Source organism: Dermochelys coriacea, chromosome 2 (assembly GCF_009764565.3).
Source record: "Dermochelys coriacea isolate rDerCor1 chromosome 2, rDerCor1.pri.v4, whole genome shotgun sequence".
In the NCBI taxonomy this organism is placed as follows: domain Eukaryota; kingdom Metazoa; phylum Chordata; order Testudines; family Dermochelyidae; genus Dermochelys; species Dermochelys coriacea.
The window spans coordinates 62535879-62556651 of record NC_050069.1 but is presented as its reverse complement, the minus strand read 5'-3'; the positions used below and the strand labels follow the sequence as shown (position 1 = coordinate 62556651).

Sequence of the window (20773 nt, the reverse complement as noted above, 5' to 3'; positions counted from 1 at the left end):
ATATAGAGCAGGGTGGGGACAGGACAGGGCTCAGGACAGAGAGCTTGCTAGCCTCACCTGCTGTCTCAACTTCCTGATTTTTTTTAAAGGCAATATACTTAGAATGGGGTCAGCGTACTTAAAGGGGCAATGCACATCTCTCTCTCCCACACACATGGTGTGTGTCTCTGTCTACCATGCTGTCTCCCTTCCCTCCATTCGTGCTGCCTTGTAGAGTGCGAGGCTACATTAACGACAATGTGTTAACCCTTGAGGGTTCCGCCAAATGCTAGTTCATCATTTAGCAGTAAGGCATTGCCTGGGAAATATCCCACCCTCTAACTTCATCACCTCAACCAAGCTTCACAGTCATCATTGCTGTGTTCAGTATTAAATTGTTTGTTTAAAACTTATACTCTGTGTGTGTGCATAATATAGATATATAAAATATAGTTTTTTGTCTGGTGAAAAAAATTTCCCTGGAACCTAACCCCCACTATATACATTAATTCTTATGGGGAAATTGGATTCGCTTAACATCGTTTTGCTTAAAGTTGCATTTTTCAGGAACATAACTACAATGTTAAGCGAGGAGTAACTGTATATTAAATCTCTTATTCCTTTAAGGGAATACAGTGGTTTACTACCTTAAATAGAGTTACCCAGACATTTTCATATAAACTCACTGGATTAGATGAACCAAGTTTATTAACTACAAAAAGAGAGATTTTTAAGTGAGTACAAGTAATGAGGCATAAAAGTAATAAATTATTAAATATTATTATTAAAGTAATAATTATAAAGATAAAACACTTTCTAACGCCTAATTTAACAAACTGTATTAGATTCAAGCATAGTTTCTCAACACATGCTTCCAGCAGCATTACTGACCAAACTCTTCAGGTCAGAGCACAGCCCCTCATGTTCAACAGTTATTGCCATTGCCTTCTAAGGTGCAGAGAATACAGTGGGCAGGGGGAGAAAGAGAGAGGTGTCTTGGGGGTGTTTGCCCTGCCTTTTTATAGTGTTTTAGTCTCTCTTTGAAAAGCATTTCCAGCTGAGAACCAGGAGATAGGCAGTCTACACTGGAGGAAGGATGTTCCCTGCTGAGCTTTTTCACCTGTGTGAGCTCTTTGTTTTCTCCTTTCCCCTTTTCTGGTTGATGACTCTCTTTACTGTAAAAAGAAAAGGAGAACTTGTGGCACCTTAGAGACAAGTTCTCCTTTTCTTTTTGCGAATACAGACTAACACGGCTGCTACTCTGAAACCTCTCTTGCCAATTAAGACAAGCATACACTTTGTTCAAAACAGGTCTGTTTGACCTATTTGGTGATGAGTCTGCACATGTATTTTTAACATCATACAGAGGAAATTTATAACTTAACGCTTAAGCTGCTATACACATTTTACCATATCACTGATCATCAAATTACGAGTTTTCTAATGAGACCTCACGAGGCATTCCTTGTACAAAGATTATTACAATAGTGTGCGAGGTGTGAACACGGGTGTATTCCATCACAATGAATTTCTGTGGAGATGAGATCTAGAAGGAAGCAAACTAGACAGATATGTACAAATTGGACTAGCAATCTTCAGTCTAAACCACATTTAGCTGGAAGGTGCTACATGTGTAAGGTCTTAGTAAAAATATATGTTTTTAAATTTAAAAAATTGTAAATATTTATGAGTTTAGAATAAGTCACTTTTCCTGATTGTGCTGCATCCTGTGAAAATCACACTGTGGGATCTGTGGATCTGGATGCAGAAGAGAATAGGAAATAGGCACTTCTGGTGCAGAGCTTAACTCCAGGTCCCATGATGACTGACTGATCTGGTTCTGCCTGCAAGAAGAATCTGTGGACCTGGATACTTGGAGAAAGGAGAATTTAAAGTAAGAAACAACATATATGATTTTTGATAACTTGTTAATGTGTTTGTATAACAACATTGATGTGCATAATGTACAATATAGACCAAACAAATAAAAGTGCAAGCAGCCTACCCCAAAGACCTTACAAAATAAGATCACAGTCCTGAAAACATTTATGCATATACTTAACTTTATGCATATGAATAGTTCCATTGGTTTTACTCACCTGCATAAAATTAAGAATTAGCATAAACCTCTGCACAGATCAGGGCCTAAATTAGAAAACATAAAGGAAATAACAATTTTAATCTAAATGTTAATCTACGTAATGCCATTTCACTCTGTGTAAAAACTTGACTGACTGGTTGTACTGCTCTTCCCCATAAGGCATTGTCTAGTTAATGCACAGAAATACTGTGATTTTTTTTTTTTTTTTTCCCCTATGTGGGTATTACTCTACACTACACAAAAACCTTAGAATTTTTGTTAAAGAATGGCACACTTTTCTGGGCTCTCTAGGTTCTAAAAATCACAAAATAGTTCATTGTCTCATACAGTGTTATGTATTTCTTTGTGGACAAGGGACTTTCCATTTTAAAGGGGAATTCAGACAAAAATATTTCTGAAAGAGTTACATTGTTTGTAATGTTACAGAAGAAGGCAATATTTGTCTTTGCTTAGTTTCTTGGCTCCTGGTTTCACTTTTGATAGGTATGATGTCTTTATTATATATGTTTTATCCTTATTTTATTATTACAGCATTCTTGAGCTCTGACCCTAATTCGACCACCTATGATTTATATTAATATATTCTAACATTTTGATAAAAGAGAGCATAGAACTTCACTGGAAGATGAGACCAGATCTTCTGAAAATGAAAGAGGTTGCCCTTATTTACCTTGATAGGAGTGGTGGCCTTCAGAAATTTGTGGATGATTGCAAACAATATAATGGTACTGTTTGTTCAGTAAACCTTCTATTAATATTGACAGACCAAACAAAGTTGGTTTAAAGAAAAATATACCTTTATTTCTATATTTTGTGCTCTAAGACACTTGCTTATTGACTCTCTGCTCTGACAGACTCAAAGCAAACTTGCGCAGTCTATCGATTCATTATTTCGGTAAATCCTTCTGATATTGCTGAGTTGGATGCAGCTCTTGGAAATCAGATTCTGCACAAACCCATGAAAGCTGCACAGATTTTTCAGTCGGTAAGTGAACTTGTATGTTTACAGAGGCAGAAATGTATTCAACATTTTAAACCAAATTTTTCTTTGCAAAATCATTCTATTTTTGAATTACAGGTCTGTTTCATAGCTATTAAAACACTGTCGTTAATTGAACAATTACAGACAGAGGCCCAAGTGAGTTTAAACTTTTTACCAGTTTAGATAAAAATAAAATAATTTTCAAGCAATATTAAGTTTTATTTAGAGATCTTTTCGGTGTTAATTTTTCAGTTTTAATTTTCACTTTCATTCAACGGTCCTATCAATCTAAACAAAAAATTGTTGGAACTTCTTACCCATGCATACTCTGGGTATGACAAGGTGGATTTATGTGACTGAGCTATTTTCACCTTATTTGGCATGTCCCTAGAATATGTTTTTGTAACTGTGCACCGCATTGGGTTTTCTACATGAGTATTTCTCATTTATACTAAACATTTCAAATAAAAAAGATTTTTGTTTTAACGCAACCCTTTTTCTCTCATGAGATTAATATAGTGTTGAAACCAACACACTTGCCTCCTCTGCCAAGTTATGTTCTCAGCCTTTGTGAGTTTCCACTTGATTACATGTCTCAGAGATTTTATATGTCAGAGGGAATAGTGATTGCAATGGGAACTGTAATGAAATACACACAAGGAGCAAGATTCCTTTGTTCTGAGGAAACCTGTCCATTTTCTGAAGGTAAGAAAAAAAAAATGTAAAACGAGAAAAGTTCTAAACTCAAAAGGTTCTCTGATTGATTAGCCCATTAACTCAAACACATTATTTACATTAAAATCTAAGACAGATTTGGCATTTTCCTGTATAGATTTTTTTTTTTTTTGTAATTTACACAAAGGAACTGCATATCTAGGATGCAATTTTGATGTAGTGAGAGCATCACAACTTTCTGATTTATTCTGGTCAGTGGCCAGATTTACATTACAAGGGGTTTGCCTATATACCGGCAAACTCCCCCCTCCATCCCCTTATACTGGCAAGTTCTTTTGCCGATGTAGCTTATTACAGTTCCTTGAACAAAATAAGCTATACTGATTAAAGGACTTTTTTGCTGGTAAACTGTGTGTACACTAGGGCTTTTTTGCCTGTATAACAATGTTGTAAAGACTCATACCCTAACCAATGTTCTTATACCAGGAAAAGTTTCTAGTGAAGACCTGGCCAGTGTCCTATACAGCAGGACTAGATTAGGACTGGTTCCTTCACAGCAGTCTAGGATTTGTTAACTTTAATAACTTCTTTGATTTCTATGAGACTACTTTCCCCTGCGTAAAATTACTCTGATGTGTAAGCTTTTGCAGGATTAACCCCTAAAATTGTTTTTTACAATCATAGGGACTGTGAAGGTGTAAACGAGATGCTAATTGCCAATGTTAGAATACTCATTTTAGAACACATTGTAATTATGTTTTTAATCAAGAAGATATATTTATAATAATAAAAACAGAGACCACGTAGTTTTGAATGGAGCACATAGGGACATATCATCTCTCTGACTGCTTCTCACAAAACCAGGCTAACATGATGAGGTTAAGAATCTGTAATAAGCAGTTCTGCCATCCAGTGGTAAAACTATAATCCAGGGGTGGCCAAACTGTGGCTCGCAAGCCACATGCAGCTCTTTTACCGTTTAAAGTGTGGCTTGCAAACCCCCTTCTCCATTCTCCACCTACCAGACTGGGAGGGGACTGCTCGGGACCTCTGCCTTGCAGTGGGGAGGTGGGGTAGGGGCTTCTGTACAGCGGGGGGGGGGGGTGTCTCAGGGCATCAGCCCTGCAGGGCACACCTGCCGGGGCTCAGGGCTTCAACAGGAGTGGGGTTGAAGCTCTGAGCCCCAGCTCCCAGCAGGTGTGCCCCAGCTCTCAAACTTCTGATGATTGTTGTATGTGGCTTGGAGGACCAGTACGCCATAATTTATTTATTTTTATTTGGTGGCAGGGGGAGAGACTCCCAAGTCATGAGAGAAACATAGAACATGCAATAAAACTGTTCATCTTAAGAACAAGAAAATATGACACTTGAGAACTCCTGATTCTCAATTTAATGCTTTACTCACTCTACCACTCTGATTGGGGAATTAAAACGAAGGCTGTGTGCCATTTTCAAAGAGCCAGGAAGTTTTCAGAGCTTATACTTGTTACCACATAGTAAACTGGAATAAGCTGCATTTAAAACCAATTATATATTTTAAGTAACATAAAGTTCATTACAGATTATTATGACTAAATGTGAAGAAATATTTGGCTATATAGTCTATGTAATGCTTTCAATTAGGGTTTAATTATATAAGAGTGCATATACCTGGAGCTACAGAGTCTGCAACAGTGAGGAATGATTTTGTATGCAGTTTATGTGCTTCACCACTGCGAGAAGATATGAAATTTAGAGTACTTGGTGGTAAGAACTATGTAGTTTTATTTTTAGTTCTACTAAAATCTTTCTACTTTTGATACATTTTTATTTACTTAGCTTATTCTTTAAAGAATAAAGTACCACTCAAGAAATATAACATTCTACACTTGTTTGTTTTGTAAGATAAACAGCTAGTTGAAATGATAGATGCAAAAGCTCTGAGTGCTTTCCAAGGGTATTCCAACAATAAACCACATTTCAGGATTCAGTCTTTTACAGTTTTCCTAAGAGGTGAGTAGGCTGTGTATTCATCTATCCTAATATAATGATAAATTGAATGAGATCATCTGTTTAAACAGAAATGTTTTAGAACTGAATCAGGTTTCAGTGTAGCAGCCATGTTAGTCTATCCGCAAAAAGAAAAGGAGTACTTTTGGAACCTTGGAGACTAACAAATTTATTTGAGCATAAGCTTTCGTGAGCTACAGCTCACTTCATCCAGTGAGGATGTAGCTCACAAAAGCTTATGCTCAAATAAATTTGTTAGTCTCTAAGGTGCCACAAGTACTCCTTTTCTTTTTTAGAACTGAATGGTATTCTTGTAAAATGGCTTTTTAATTGGAAGAAATCCTTAGTTTCCTTATATATTCATTTCTCTGGACAAAATAGTGAAAATAATTATAGTTTATATTTAGTTGATTGTCATTTTTATTTGAAAAGGAACCCCATGTTGTAAGCCAGGCAGTTAAAGACAACACATGTCAAAACATTGGTTTATTCATATTTATTTTGATGTGTTATTTATGGAGCCCTACCTAATTCATGACCAGGAAAAACGTATCATGGACTGTGAGATCTGGTCTTTTGTGTGCTCTTAGCCTATACTATACTGATTTTACAGGGGAGACCAGAGTTTCTCAAATTGGGGGTCCTGACTCAAAAGGGAGTTGCGGAGGGCAGGGTGTCACAAGGTTATTTTAGGGGAGATAGTGGAATTGCCACCCTTCTGTGCTGCCTTCAGAGCTGGGCAGCCAGAGAGTGGCGGCTCTTGGCCGGGTGCCCAGCTCTGAAGGCAGTGCCCCACCAGCAGCAGCAGCAGCAGCTCAGAAGTAAGGGTGGCAAATACCATACCATGCCATCCTTACTTCTGTACTGCTGCTGGCGGCAGCTCTTCCTTCAGAGCTTGGCTCTCAGCCAGCAGCCGCCGCTCTCCATCTGCCCAGCTCTGAAGGTTGCACCACTGTCTGCAGCAGAGCAGAAGTAAGGGTAGCAATATTGCAAATCCCACTCCCCCCCCCCCACACACACACACATACACATAATAACCTTGCGACTCCCCACAACTCCTCTTTGGGTCAGGACCCCTACAATTACAACACCGTGAAATTTCATATTTAAATAGCTGAAATCATGAAATTTGCTATTTTAAAAATCCTGGGACTGTGAAATTGACCAAAATGGACTGGGAATTTGGTAGGGCTCTAGTTAATTAATTAAAATGTCTTGGCAGTTCAACATTATCTCACTTTCTGTGTAACTTGTTTCTTCCTCCTTCCTCTGGTTATGTTTTTCAGTGACTTAACATTTTTTGTAACATCCTTCCTCAGTCTAGCCATTTTCCTTATTTTTTCATGATCTCTGGCTTCTGAGGTTTCTAACTTCCATTGGAAACAATACAGTATTTGGAATGTGAAAATTCAACTACAGGCTCCAAAAAACTAACCTAGTTTTATGACAAAATATTTTTGAAGTATTGTAACCCTTTTCCATTTTTAAAAAGTCATTAGTTCTGCTTTGGTGCTTGCTATTTAAAATGTTTATAAATTCATCTGTTTCTTTATATTTATTGAAAAATGTGTATTAATCCATTTACTCCAAAATAACAAGCTACACAACTAAATTGTGATCTTGTATGTGTATTATCACAAAGTAAAGCCTCTGGGCTGAATCCTTTGAGGTAATGTGTGCCCTCAATTTCCATCCGCTTCAGTGAGCACTGACAGGACATAGCATCTCAGCTCAGGCCCATACTAGATTGCATGTAAATTAAATTACAAACCTTACCAATGACAGTACAGGTTTTGAATGACATGAACAGAAATTTGAAGGTTTCCAATTATGTTTTTGCATTTTCTTTTAATATAGTTATTCTAGGTCCTTTCTTCTGAAGAAGAGTTCTGTATAAGCTTGAAAGCTTGTCTCATCAACATAAGTTGATCCAATAAAAGATATTATCTCACCAACCTTGTCTTTCTAATCTTCCTTTACTAAGGCCTTTTGCAATCACATTTACTTGACAATAAACAATCATGAGAACACTGCTAATCTCAGAGCAGAGATCTGAGAGTACATTCTCCTTTGTGTTTCAATTCAAAACTGCATTATCCATTTTCTCAATAAAAAATCATCCAATGGCTCATCCCACCCACTTCCCTCACCTGGTGCCCTAAAATGTTATGAATTGTCTACATGCATAGTTCTATTCCCATTCTTTAAGGCTGCATTGAATCAAACTGTTGTGTGTGTGCTGCTTCCCCTAAATTATTTTTTCTAATCTGAACCACTGGTTTAACATATAAAAATGCCTTATAATGTTAACATTTTGGATTTTCTAATAAATCCCTATATTTCCATGTATATTTATTTTTCTAGATGAATTGTCGAACAAAATGAAAATAGGAAACAGGTATAGGTTTATAGGAATTCCAGCCTTTGTACAAAACTGCTCACAAGTTACAGTCTGTATAGAAGTCAACAGTATACAGCTCTGTAGTCCAGAAGGTAAGAAAGCTGTATAGTAAATTAAAATGACTAATATATTTTTATTACATCAAATGGTTGACCGTTAGTGCAGTCTGCTAGTACATAGAGATCCAGGTTTGGAAACCACTTTGGTACTTTCCATCTAGTAATCCTGAGTATGGGCTTGTCCCAAGTGGTTTTTTTGCCCGATATTGCTGTCACGCAAGAAACACACACAATACTATTGTCCACTTCTGTCTATTTAGGAAACTACAGAGCATTATTTATTGAGGTGCTTTTCCATTATTTTATTTCTAAGCTCTGCTTTTCATTAGAGGGTATTGTCTCAGTTCAGACCAACGGCAACTGGATTTCGCCTCAGGCTTCCAGTCTCCATCTGTGGCTTTTCTTGGTTGGAGACCATTGTCTCACTCCCTTCTGATGGGTATTTCCAGGCTGCACAGTCCTCTGCCTTCACTGTGTTGTTCCCATCAGAGACAGGCTGCCCAAGCACATCTGTTTGCTTTCTCTTCAGAGATGGTTAACAATGTGACTGCCCACAGTTGTAAGTTACCACACAGTTCTTTCTAAGTAAGTCTATTTAATTAAGATAAAAAGCATTACAGAGAAAACATATTAAAACAATAAAAGAACCTATATGCATGCTAATAAGTTTACTAGAGATCAGTTCATCCCTAACATGCTCTCTGGCAGAGGCAATCCTTCAATACCTCACCAAAGGTGTTTCCTTGTGGTTTCAAATTCATCACAGCTTTAGCTCAGAACAAGCACAGAGTCTTATGGGACCTCAGTAGGCCACATCCTTCCAATCCTCCCCTAAGGATTGGGACCTGTCTGTTTTCTGGATCTGGAAGAAGGCACTGAGCCTGTATAAAACCAGGCTATTTAACCAAAAATCTTTTCTTTTTCTGCTGGTCCCTGGAGAATCCAGTTTGAACTAGTACATGGGGAACTTACCAGAGAGTAGCTTCACAAGGGCTAATAACTGAAGGAATTGCATTCTCTCCCTTCTCCTAAAGGAGTTGCATACAATTCCACAAAAACACATACAGAACTGCATTTTTAATACAATGGCCCCCAAAGGTATCAATCCTAACTCAGCAAGATTTAACTTAATTCCATAAAGTTTGTCCAGGATGATGCAAATGTTGTCAGTCTGTCACAGGTATATTTAGATTGTATTTTAGATGGCCATATAATTTTAATTTATGTACTGGCTCTCTTACTCAGTATGTATTAGTGGACACAGTGTCCTTTACCTGTTTTAATAATAGTAAAACTAACATTTTAAGCTGTTCAGAGTCTGAATTTTTGTTATCCTAAAATAAATTCCAAACGCACCTCGTTTAATGATTTTTTTTCTGATAATAGGATCTACCTAATGTTGATTTGTTTTAATTATATGAATAGCTCTGTTAAAGTGTTTAAGATATCCTTTTTGTTTACATTAGGTACTACTTGTATCAGTGAGAATTTTAAGTATCTGCTCTCCTTGACTTCAAGTTCATGTTGGAGGTTTACAGCCATACTTGCCAACATCTTTGCTTCTCAAGTTGTCCCACCAGGCACTTACAATACTCTTAAACTGTCCATACTGTTGAGTCTAGTCCAGACATATGACGGAGACAGTGAGAAAGCAGATTACCTGGATCTTTTGGTTGTGACCAGTGACACTCTAATAGCAGATAGGTAAACTGACACCTGTATTTTTTTATAAGTACATTTGACTTTAAATAAAATTTGCCAAGTTTTTATATAGAGAGGCTTGATATTTTCTCAAAAGGAAAACAGTTCACAATTTAAATTGTATCCTGGGGTTTTACTCAGCAAAATAACTTTTTTTTAATAAAGGATATACATTTTTTGATTTCTGAACTCTCCTTTCCTTTGTCATCAGTGTGCCAGGTCTTCATTATTATATTGCTGAGAGGGAAGCAAATTACATGATGGTCATGTGGGGCATGTGCGATCCAGTGGCATTAACTGACCTGCTGCTTATGTCCATGGTGAAATTTAAGGCTTTGCTTTTAAGGAGTAAAGCATTTAATGATCAATCTTCTAATTAACTTGCCAAATTTCTAACACCAGTCCTGTTTAGCAGAGGCCTAACTATAGTCCTTCTAAAGTTGCTATTCAAAGGACTACAATCTATGGGTACAAAAGCAAATATTTGCCCCTCTCAAGCTTTAAGTCACTCTGATATAGCACTTTAGTCTTTTCTAAACTAGCTATTTTGTCAAAAATGTCACTGTTGTATCTCGTTCAGCTCCATCAGTGATTAACAAGGTCCAAATGGCTGCTGGTATTTTTATCACTGTGTTGTTTTGACTTGGGTTGCCAGGTGTCTGGTTTTTGACCAGAATGGCCGGTCGAAAAGGGACCCTGGTGGCTCCAGTCAGCACCACTGACCTGGTCAGTGGTGCAGTGGGACTAAGGCAGGCTCCCTGCCTGCCCTGGCTCCGCACGGCTCCTGGAAGTGACTGGCATATCCATGCAGCCCCTGGGAGCAGACGCAATCAGGGAAGCTCTGCGTGCTGCCCCTGCCCTGAGCGCTGCCTTTGCAGCTCCCATTGGCCAGGAGCTGCGGGGGCAGTGCCTTCAGGTGTGAGCAGTGCGCACCATGCAGAACTGGCTGGCTATGCCTCCACCTAGGGGCTGGACAGGGTGGCCACTCCCAGGAGCTATGCAGAGCCGGGGCAGGCAGGGAGCCTGCCTTTGCACTGCTGTGCCACCGGTCGGGCGCTGCCTGAGGTAAGCGCTGTCTGGCTGGAGCCCACGCCCCGTACCCCCTGCCCCAGGTAAGAACCCCCTCCTGCACCTAACTCCTTCCCCGACCCTGCACCCCTACCCTCTGCCCCAGGTCAGAATCCCTTTCTGCACCCAAACTCCCTCCCAGAGCCCGCACCCAACCCTCGGCCCCAGTCCTGAGCCCCCTCCTGCACGCCAAACCACTCATTCCCAGCCCCGCCTCAGAGCTCGCACCCCTGGTGGGAGCCAGCACCCCTGAGCCCGCTCCTGCACTCCGAACCCCTCAGCTCCAGCCTAGAGCTGCCTCCTGCACCTCAAACTCCTCATCCCCAGCCCCACCCCAGAGCCCATACCCCCAGCCAGAGCCCTTACCCCTTCCTGTATCCCAACACTCTACCCCAGCCCAGTTAAAGTGAGTGAGGGTGGGAGAGAGTGAGCGATGGAGGGAAAGGGGATGGAGTGAGTGGGGGGGGCAGGGCATCAGAGAAGGGCAGGGCAGGAGTGTTCAGTTTTGTGCAATTAGAAAGTTGGCAACCCTAGTTTTGACCTGAGTGGGTATAGGTGATAGTGGTAAAAACACTGATCGCTGTGCACCCACTCTTGCTACTGATGGTGGAACTGACCTGATGGTAGCAATTTTAGGAAATCTTTGATTTAAAAAAAAAAGTTTAACATAGTCACCCCCTCAGACAGCCACTATTGGATTCAAATTACCCTGTAATCATTCATAATATGAATATAACTTTTCTACTGTGCATGTCTGACACAATTTTAAATCTCTATTTCCCCTCCCCCCACACAAACATGACATCATTATGCTTCCTCAAAAAGGCCTACAAACATGGCAAGTGTGAACTTTGTTTTCAGCCATTTGAATTTCAACTGCAACAAAGGTCAGGAAAATATTCAGGCAATGGGAGAAATGCTTTCCTCACTATCCCACCCTTTCACAAATGATTAATTGAACATGTTTAGCTCAACTTTTTTTTAAAAAAATTACCTTTGTTTGAAGCCAAGCATGAAAAGATTAAAACAATTTTTTTTCAAGTTATGAGTAACTGAAAAAGAGGTGAGAATAGAAACACCTGCTTAACAATATGTTGCACCCTATGAATGCTTAGTTATTATCTATAGGGTCTTAGAAGTACACATAGCACTTTATAGTCTCCCCTGAGGCCTTTACTATTTACAGTAACCCACAAAATTATATATAGGATAACAAAGTACCTTACAAATCTCATCTCAGATACTTATATAGCCTCTTTTACTGTGATATCTAAGAATTGCCCAATATTTAAATGCCTTTAATTCTCACAACACTCCTGAGAGGTAGGGAAGTACTATTATCCCCATTTTGCAGTTGGAGAATTGAGGCATGGAGAGACTAAGAACTAGATTGCTAAAGGTATTTAGGTGCCTAAATACCTTTAAAAATCAGGGTGTTAGTGACTTGTCCAAAGTCACACAGGAAATTTTTGGCAGAGCATGAATTTGAACCTGGGTCTCCAACCAATACTCTAATCACTGAACCATCCTTCTTTTCAGACTTCCCTATCGCTCATGCTTTAGTATGCTGAGCTTTGTCTGGCTTGGATGCCATTAGACTGTCAAGATGGTGGCATCCTGCATTTTATATATGTTATGTCATATATGTCATTTATTAATACTGGGACAAAGCCCACCTCCACCATTTGCAAGCATGAGCAATAGAATCAATGTGGTTCCACTGCATGTAGGAGGCAACATTTGGGCTGCCCACTCTGCATGCCCTAGAACACAGCTCAGTAGGGGAGGGCCCTGCACCCATGCCTCAGAGTCTTTAGGTCCACTTCTATGTAGATTCACTCCCCAGGCACCGTACATGAGGCAAAATGGTCAGGACTACTGCAGTAGAGGCTTGATCCTGCACTCTTTAAAGTCAGTGGTAAAACTTCTATTGCCTTCAATGGGGCAGAATCAGACACTAGCAATGTGGGAAGATAATTCAATCCCTCCTCTGATCCAACTCAGAATTTTGCCTTGTATGCTAGACCAATTTAAGAAAATTAAATTAGAACACAGCAGGAAGTTATGCTTCTTCATGTAGTTAGTGCTACTAGAAGGAAACTATTAAAGATAAATAGGAGCAACTATTTCAAATAGTTCCCCTTTTGTGGTTGCGTATAAGAAACCCTGGGTTTTACCTTAATATTCAGAAATATACTCCTATACAATTATTTTTTTCTTTCTAAGTGCTCTGCTTTATTCAAATCAAGTGCCAATGTGTATGCTTTTGATACCGATTTTATAAATACCATTAGTTTTTGTAAAGGGAAAATAATTTAAATTTTTTGCAGGTGTTGCAATTGCTGACAATTTTTTTTTTCCCCTAGGCTTTTGAATTACAGTGTTTGTCTTGTAGCCCGTGGCATACGGCACCCAGCATCTAATGACATTTTTCCTACTGTGTCCAAAGATAAGCATGGAACTGGAACTGCTAGCATTCAGGCTTGCAGTGCTCTGCTGGCCAAAGGTGGTATCTGCTTCATAGGAGATTTGTTGTCACATAAAAAGGATAAACTTGAACTTCTGCAGTCAGGTAACCAGTACAAAATCATTGTGCATATACTGAGCAATCAGAAAAGGGAAGAAATCAGTGCTAGAGGAGAGACAAGTAGAGCCAGGGCTAGACACGGGGAGAGGTGGGACCACCAGGCTGTGAGGAAGCTAGTTTCTACAATTTGTTCAGGGACCTTTAAATCCTAACTGCAACTCTACTCTCATGCACTCTTGACAGGGATGTTACTATTTCTCCCTAACTTCTGAGCAAATCACCTTCTCTATCATGAGAAAAATCTCATATATGCCATAGAGGGGGAAAAGTGAGTGGATATTAACAGTACTGGGGAAGATTGAGATTTTTACATGAGTGGATCTTAAAACAAGGCATGATAGGATCACAGACTTACTAGGGCAGAAGAGCTACCTACTACATTAATGACAAGTTTCAGAGTAGCAGCCGTGTTAGTCTGTATTCGCAAAAAGAACAGGAGTACTTGTGGCACCTTAGAGACTAACAAATTTATTAGAGCATAAGCTTTCGTGAGCTTATGCATCCGATGAAGTGAGCTGTAGCTCACGAAAGCTTATGCTCTAATAAATTTGTTAGTCTCTAAGGTGCCACAAGTACTCCTTTTCTTTTTGCTACTACATTAACTATTTTTAAATTATAGAAAACTAGCTTATGCAGGATACAAGTCCTGGCCATGGAGAGCCCTCAAATTATATTTAGGAGTTGATGCAAACTAAGCACATTTTTGCATGACGTGGTAAGTTTTAGAGAAAGCCTGTTCTTGAAGATGGAGCTCTCCTTTGTCTGTATACAGCTATAGTAATTTGAACAAAGCAAAACAACATAACCCTCTGTTTTGTTTAACTTACATACAGACCAAGGGTGGTATCTTAGTGCTAGTTAGTTTACCAAGAGAGTGCAAGCATTACACGGCCTTGTATACAGCTAGCTAACTGAATTAGTTTGATGTAAGTAAAAAAAAAAAAACCAGGAGTACTTGTGGCACCTTAGAGACTAAAATTTATTTGGGCATAAGCTTGCGTGGGCTAAAACCCACTTCATCGGATGCATGGAGTGGAAAATACAGTAGGAAGATATATAACACACAGTACATGAAAAAATGGGTGTTGCTATACCAACTGTAATGAGACCGATTAATTAAGGTGGGCTATTATCAGCAGGAGAAAAAAAAACCCTTTTGTGATAATCAGGATGGCCTATTTCAGTTGACAAGAAGGTGTGAGTAACAGTAAGGAAGAAAAAAAAATGAGCATGCAGAAATAGTTTTTACTTTGTATAATGAGCCATCCTTTTTGCAGAGTGGACTAGATGGCATGTTCTTTCCATGGGGATATGAAAATCTTTAGCTGGAGAGTACAATGGTTCTTGCATGCATGAGTATTTTCTCCACCCCATTGCACTAAATGCATTATGATTACTTTTACAATTTTGTATCAGTTACTTTGAAGAGATCCTGACTTTTCTATAAAAAAAAAGTACAGTATGCATTTGGAATTATCCTCAGATCCTGTAACCGGGATTAGAGATTTAATGTTACTTACTTAAATTGAAATACTGTAATGTAACATGTTTGTTTGACCTGCTAGTGCTTGAGAGCAGAACCACTACAGTATTTATTCCTGGAAAGAAGTACGGAGAAGATGTTGACCAGCAAGTTATTCTTCCAATTCAGACCAGTTTCTGGACTTTTGTAGATGAGGATTCATCTTCCAAAAAATATGTACAAAAGGATAACACTCTAATTGGCAAGCTGGTAAAACATACTTTGTTATGGCAAAGTTATATGAGTCTGGAGATGTAAACAATACTACATGTAAAACAATGGAAACCAACATAAATAGGTGACATCTCTGCAGAAGCCACAGTGAAGTCACTTTAAAGCCCATATCCTCTAAAATAGGCCAGCTTTTCTAAACATGAAGCCTTTATTTATACAAGGGTTTATGCTGCTCCTACAGCCTTTGAATAAACAGGATTGTAGAGTGTGTCCATGTGACACATTGGACTACCCTATTCCCCCCACAATAGTAATTTCACTCAAAATACCTTTGCACTTGCACACCAATCAGAGAGGGGAAGAGCCTGCCATGTTCTCTACAGTATACTCAGAAGCAAATTGATTTTATATTGATTACAAAATAAGCAGTTGAGCTTTTCAGCCATATTGCTTTGGGTTTTATTCTGTTTAGGACTTGAGATCAGTATCTGCTAACCTTATGGATGCTTTTGGGCTGCTGATACACTGCAATGAATTATCTTGCCAGCCAACTCTTCCTCTTTTGGATCACATCGTGAAAAAAGCCATTGATCCAGAAGTACCTTATATAATCTCCCAGCAGTTCAGAACACAAGATTATGAAGAGGTAACTAGCTCTAGTTCAGAACAAAATTGTATTTGATAATTTAGCACTATTACGTGGCATGATGTGGTTTTCCTGAAATGACTTGTATACTTCTAGCCCTCCATTATTCACTTACTATTCCATGTCCCCTTGTGCTCTCACTGAAGTCAACATGAGTTTTGCCATTTTCATTGATAAAATCAAATTTCCCATCTATAAATTAATGGTATTTTCTGAACATTTATCTATTAGGGTAGCACCCTCTTTGTATCTGTTCTGCAAAGTACCACCTCAGGACTAAATATGTTGTTGTAAGTAGTATTAAATCATGTTATTTCCAGAAGAACCGCTTTCTGAGGGCACAGGGATGTGTGCACGCCTCTTCCAGGAAGGAAAATGCAGGTATATATTATCAGAGTATAAGCAAAACAGTAATGACTATTTAATACATTTTTTAAAAAAAGGCAAAAGGCTGACTTATTAATAGTCACAGCAGCCTAATTGTGCAGGATGGGCACTCTCGTTACTGAACTGAACATGATCCAACTCTATAGTGATGCACATTTGATACTAATAGAATATTCATGTTCCTGCACTACTCAAGGTACTTCAAAACGTAAAACTTTAATTGCCATTAATCTGATTTCACCCTAAATCGCAGTAAGAAAATATCTATGAACAGGAAAAACACTTTTTGAAAGATGCTAATGGATATGCGACAAACAAAGTCATTGCATCTTTTATGTACCTGATTGCTTTTTGGGGTTTCTACACTAATTTTTAAACACTACTGCCATATCACAGGCTACCAGCGGCCTCAGGAGCTACACAACTCCTTTGTTGTTCAGTCAGAGATTCTCATGGTAGCAGTACAAGTTCCAGCGATAGCAGTTGCTCAGTAAATCAGTTGAACTGACCGTTGTCTGGCTGAGAGCTAGTACTTAAAACTTAAACTAGAGGTAATCTGACTGTCCCGTGCAATGAAATCAGCAACAGGTAGCGCAAGAGAGCAGTCAACAATATAGAGAACTATTTTTAAATCAAATTTTGGTTAACTATTTGCATTCAAGGGGATAGAAATTGGGTTTTAAAAGTTTAACCCTGAAACGTCATCCAAATTCAGACCTGGTGCAAGCAAGTTCATTTCCAGTGACCTCATCTCCTGCTACCATGACTGAATTTGGCCCAGTTTCATAATTATAGGCTAACAAACAAAACATGCACAACTGTAATGTCCTAAATTACATGTATAGATTAAAAATAAGGATAGCATGCAAATCTGAACATTGACGGTAACAAAACTTATGTTCAGAGTTCTAAACCCTTCTCATACTAAAAATCTGTTCTGTACACATCTGAAGTCATTTCTATACTCTCCTTTTAAAGAGCCAAAACTACTAAACTCCATTTGGTCTTTTGAAAAAATAGTGTTGATAAATGTAATTTTTAAAAAAGTAGATCTCCAGTATGCAGTGTAAGCAAGACTAGAACCTTTCTATTAGTATAGTGCATGTTTATTTCAAATGAATATTTCAGTACACTAGAGAATATTTATTTAAAATGATCGAGGGAGCTTTAGCATATTTGTTTAAATTTAATAGATTAGTGAACAAATTACTTGTTTCTACACCTGAGACAGCCATATTCCTGTGTAAATGGTCATAATCCTTTCTAAATAGTGTTAATATGGAAAATATTGTCTAGATATATTAATACTATGCAACTGACATTATGAATAGCAAAATGAGCTTTGGGTGTAAGTTTTCAACAGTATTCCTTAAATATTTAAAATTTATGCTGTTTTTAGCTTATTGTATTTGCTAAGAATTTGCAAGTAGAACTCAGTTCAGAAGCAGAAAGACTCATTCATGGCTACTACCTAGCAAGTCGCAGAGTCAGAACAGATTCTATTCATGGATCAAAACTATCAACGTCTGCACTGAAAATCCTGTACGTTTTAAATTTTCCTAATTAAATTGCTTAACTTCTTCATGCCTACTTGGGAGATCTTTGGATACAAGGGCCTTCAAGTTTTCAGTTTAGTCCTGTATAGTAGTTTACACAGTATTTATAATTGTAGGGTGTTCATATTTCCTGAATTTCTCAGAAAATCTCCAGAAATGTCTATTTGAATAAACTTATTTGCCAGGCATGAAAAATAATGGCTATTTAAAAGCCGAACCTCACAGTTAAAAGTAACTAGTACTGAAACAAGCCTACAAAAAGAAAGAAATTGAGTTCATTGTTGCAATATCCTTAATTTAATACCTTAGTGCTTGAGCAATGCAATAATTATGGTCCCCTACTAGTTTCATACAACATGCATTCCCAGAATATTGTGGAACAAGTGACGCACAAAATAGTTGTGTACATATTTGGCTGTGATGGAACAATCAATATGCAACTTTGCCCACTTGAAATCATTTGAGTACCCCACTCAGTATTTAAACCTGTAAAACTTGGCTATGGTATGGAAAATAAAACTACAGTGGTACTATTGATTGCCCCTATAGTTAACTTTTTATGTAGTTATTGCAGTGTACACCAATATATTGTGTAATATACTGTTCTGAGACACTGGCATTTTTGTCTTTTAGGGTTTCATTGTCTGAAGCACACACTAAGCTGAGTTTAAGGAGGAAAGTACTTGAGGAAGATGTGTTGATTGCTGTCTTGTTATTTGAATCATCTGTCACTTTAAAACATGGTAAAATAACTAAGTTTTAACTAACTGGACATTTGTTAGTATTAGGTTTAAAAGTGTAGATTTTTTATATTTGGTCACTTGAGATTAGATTTAAACACAATTAAACTAGATCAAAGATCTAACCAAGTTTGAATTAAGGCATCTCAAATTTGGAAATACCTGTGTTCTCTTAGTTAAAGCACCGTTTCCATGCTAGGAGTAAAGTAGCAAAGTTGACTTGATAGGAACAGAATGCTAAAGCAAAATACCACTCTGAGAAGCAAGAATTATTTTGGCTATACCCAGCTTCTCAGACAACATTTACAGCTTTCCTCCTACTCATTCCCTTATTAGAAGGGTGGGATGATTTAACTGGGACTTGGTCCTGCTTTGAGCAGGGGGTTGGACTAGATGACCTTCTGGGGTCCCTTCCAACCCTGATATTCTATGATTCTATGATCTACCAAAGACACTCTAGATACCTCATATTAATGGTGTCAGGAGCTTAATATTGATGAATTCAAATTTATGACATAGCATTACATTTCAAAGGCAATAAGCACCAGCCATTTTAGACTTTAATCAAATTTTTCTTCTCAATATCAATAATTTTTTTCCCCCCAAAGTTATAACAGTAGAGGGCAATAGTCCCAAGGTTTCTTTTACAAAGAAGATCTGATATATTGTAATGTTAGGAAATTCCCAGGTGAGAAGGAATTTTTCCTGTCATGAGTCCTGATCCTGCAATGAGCTCCCTATGGCAGTAGAACTCATTAAAGGATCCGAGTATCAGAACCTACATGTGCAAGAGCTTAATGGAGTATCTTACCCGCCTCTTGGAATTTCAAGGCAGATTGCTATTGAGCTGAAGCAAATTCAAACCAGAAGTGTAAAGCTCATATCTGATACCAAACCCATAGGAGCATTTTTTAAACAAAGACAGAAAATTAGAGAACAAGGTAGAAATATTTTATAACATATGGCCAGTGTTCTTTCCATAAGTCATCCTTTCAAATGTCACTAAGATGAAGCAGAACAGTTGGTCAAGAGGATTTTCTAAGAGTGTATGGAATCTATTAAACATTTTCAATTCAATTATTCTTGGTGTAGGTGCCTCTGTATTTTGTGTAGCTCCAAATGCAGTGTTTCCATTTGACCTCATTGATGAAAACTCTCTGCAGCAAAGAGATGTTTATCTGATGCAGTGCCATCAGCAACTGTTACAGTTTATTGCCACGTATGGCCCTCGAACACATGTTACTACTAGTGAAGAATAAAGAACCCATTCTGAAAGCAGAGCTTGTTCCTACTTCAATGTTTTGATTTTTTTGGAAAATGTAAACAAATTTAAAGTTTTAGAGTGATGCTACTGCAAAATGTATATGAAAATTCATACTCCTCTGGATAAAAGTTTGTAACCACCTCAAAATTAAACAACATTGCATGTTAAGTTTCTCAGACTGAACATACCACTAGACTTGTGGCTTCTCAAAGCTGTGACCTCTAAAGAGAAGATGACCCAGAGAAGAAAAGCAAAGCAAAGCACCATACTCATGCTGCTGGAAATACTAAGTAGGTGACAATGCTCATGACCCCATAAATATTAAAATGTACCAAGTGAATGGTAGTGAGAAACGTATTGGGAATGAGAGGAAAACAAAAGTTTAAATAAAACTTGGTTTAAAAAAAAAAAAAAAAGATGAACCGCTGCTGTCAAATGGCTTTATTCAGAGTCTAGTGATTAAACTTTGTCTGCATTCTGTGGGCTTTTTTGCTGCTGCAGTTCTTTCAACTGCACACGTCAAAAGTGCTTCATAAAAACTGTGTGTATGTACATACAAAATGTTTTTAAACAACTATCTTTTTATTCAGACTGTTTAGAGGTATGATAGCTGTTTTATTATTTGTATTCTAGTAGCACTTAGAGGCCTTCAAGTGAAATGAGGGCCCCATTGTTTGTGTAGCACCTAATAGGAGACAGTCCCTGCACTGAAGAGCTCATACTCTAGTCTAAACAGAAGAGACAAAGGATAAGAGGGGAAAAAGAGGTGCGAAGTAACTCGCCTGCTAGTCATGACCTGTGACAGAACCCAGGTCTCCTGACTCCCTGTCCAGTACTCTCAGCCACTAGACAGTGCTTCCTCTAGTAATTAGAATGACAGATTATTAATCTTTTAGTGAAAAATCAAGACAAAACTGAAACTCATTTCCACATTTGACCACA

At 38.2% G+C, this 20773-nt stretch overlaps 1 protein-coding gene and 1 long non-coding RNA gene across 18 annotated transcripts in view; one reads left to right on the top strand and one right to left on the bottom strand.

Moving 5' to 3' along the window:
- Window positions 1–609: 609 nt before the first annotated feature.
- The window catches only part of LOC119850518, a 31396-nt gene continuing 11232 nt past the window's right edge, over window positions 610–20773 (bottom strand). For 4 of the 15 annotated variants that reach the window (XR_006278790.1, XR_006278778.1, XR_006278791.1 and 1 more), the window contains 2 exons: window positions 2079–2124; window positions 1716–1851 (listed from right to left, as the gene is read on the bottom strand). This is a non-coding gene — a long non-coding RNA (uncharacterized LOC119850518). Of the gene's footprint in view, window positions 623–1197; window positions 1248–1715; window positions 1852–2078; window positions 2125–3564; window positions 3762–8427; window positions 8778–14939; window positions 15228–19172; window positions 19346–20773 lie in introns of those variants that run through there. The other 11 variants (XR_006278783.1, XR_006278792.1, XR_006278781.1 and 8 more) reach the window with 10 other exon arrangements.
- MCMDC2 (minichromosome maintenance domain containing 2) lies at window positions 2689–20247 on the top strand. Of its 3 annotated transcripts, XM_038388616.2 has the most exons (14): window positions 2689–2805; window positions 2935–3065; window positions 3159–3218; window positions 3572–3767; window positions 5361–5483; window positions 5622–5729; window positions 8091–8219; window positions 9653–9890; window positions 13322–13527; window positions 15108–15274; window positions 15711–15884; window positions 17671–17813; window positions 18461–18570; window positions 19660–20247. In XM_038388616.2, the coding sequence occupies exons 1-14, from the start codon at window positions 2706–2708 to the stop codon at window positions 19824–19826; spliced, it is 2052 nt and encodes a 683-aa protein (XP_038244544.1). In that variant the 5' UTR covers window positions 2689–2705; the 3' UTR covers window positions 19827–20247. The 3 variants fall into 3 exon arrangements, 2 of the variants coding, with proteins under 2 accessions (XP_038244544.1, XP_038244543.1); XR_005290903.2 differs by lacking the exon at window positions 17671–17813 and having other exon boundaries at window positions 2935–3218; window positions 19660–19796; XM_038388615.2 differs by lacking the exons at window positions 17671–17813; window positions 19660–20247 and having other exon boundaries at window positions 2935–3218; window positions 18461–18894.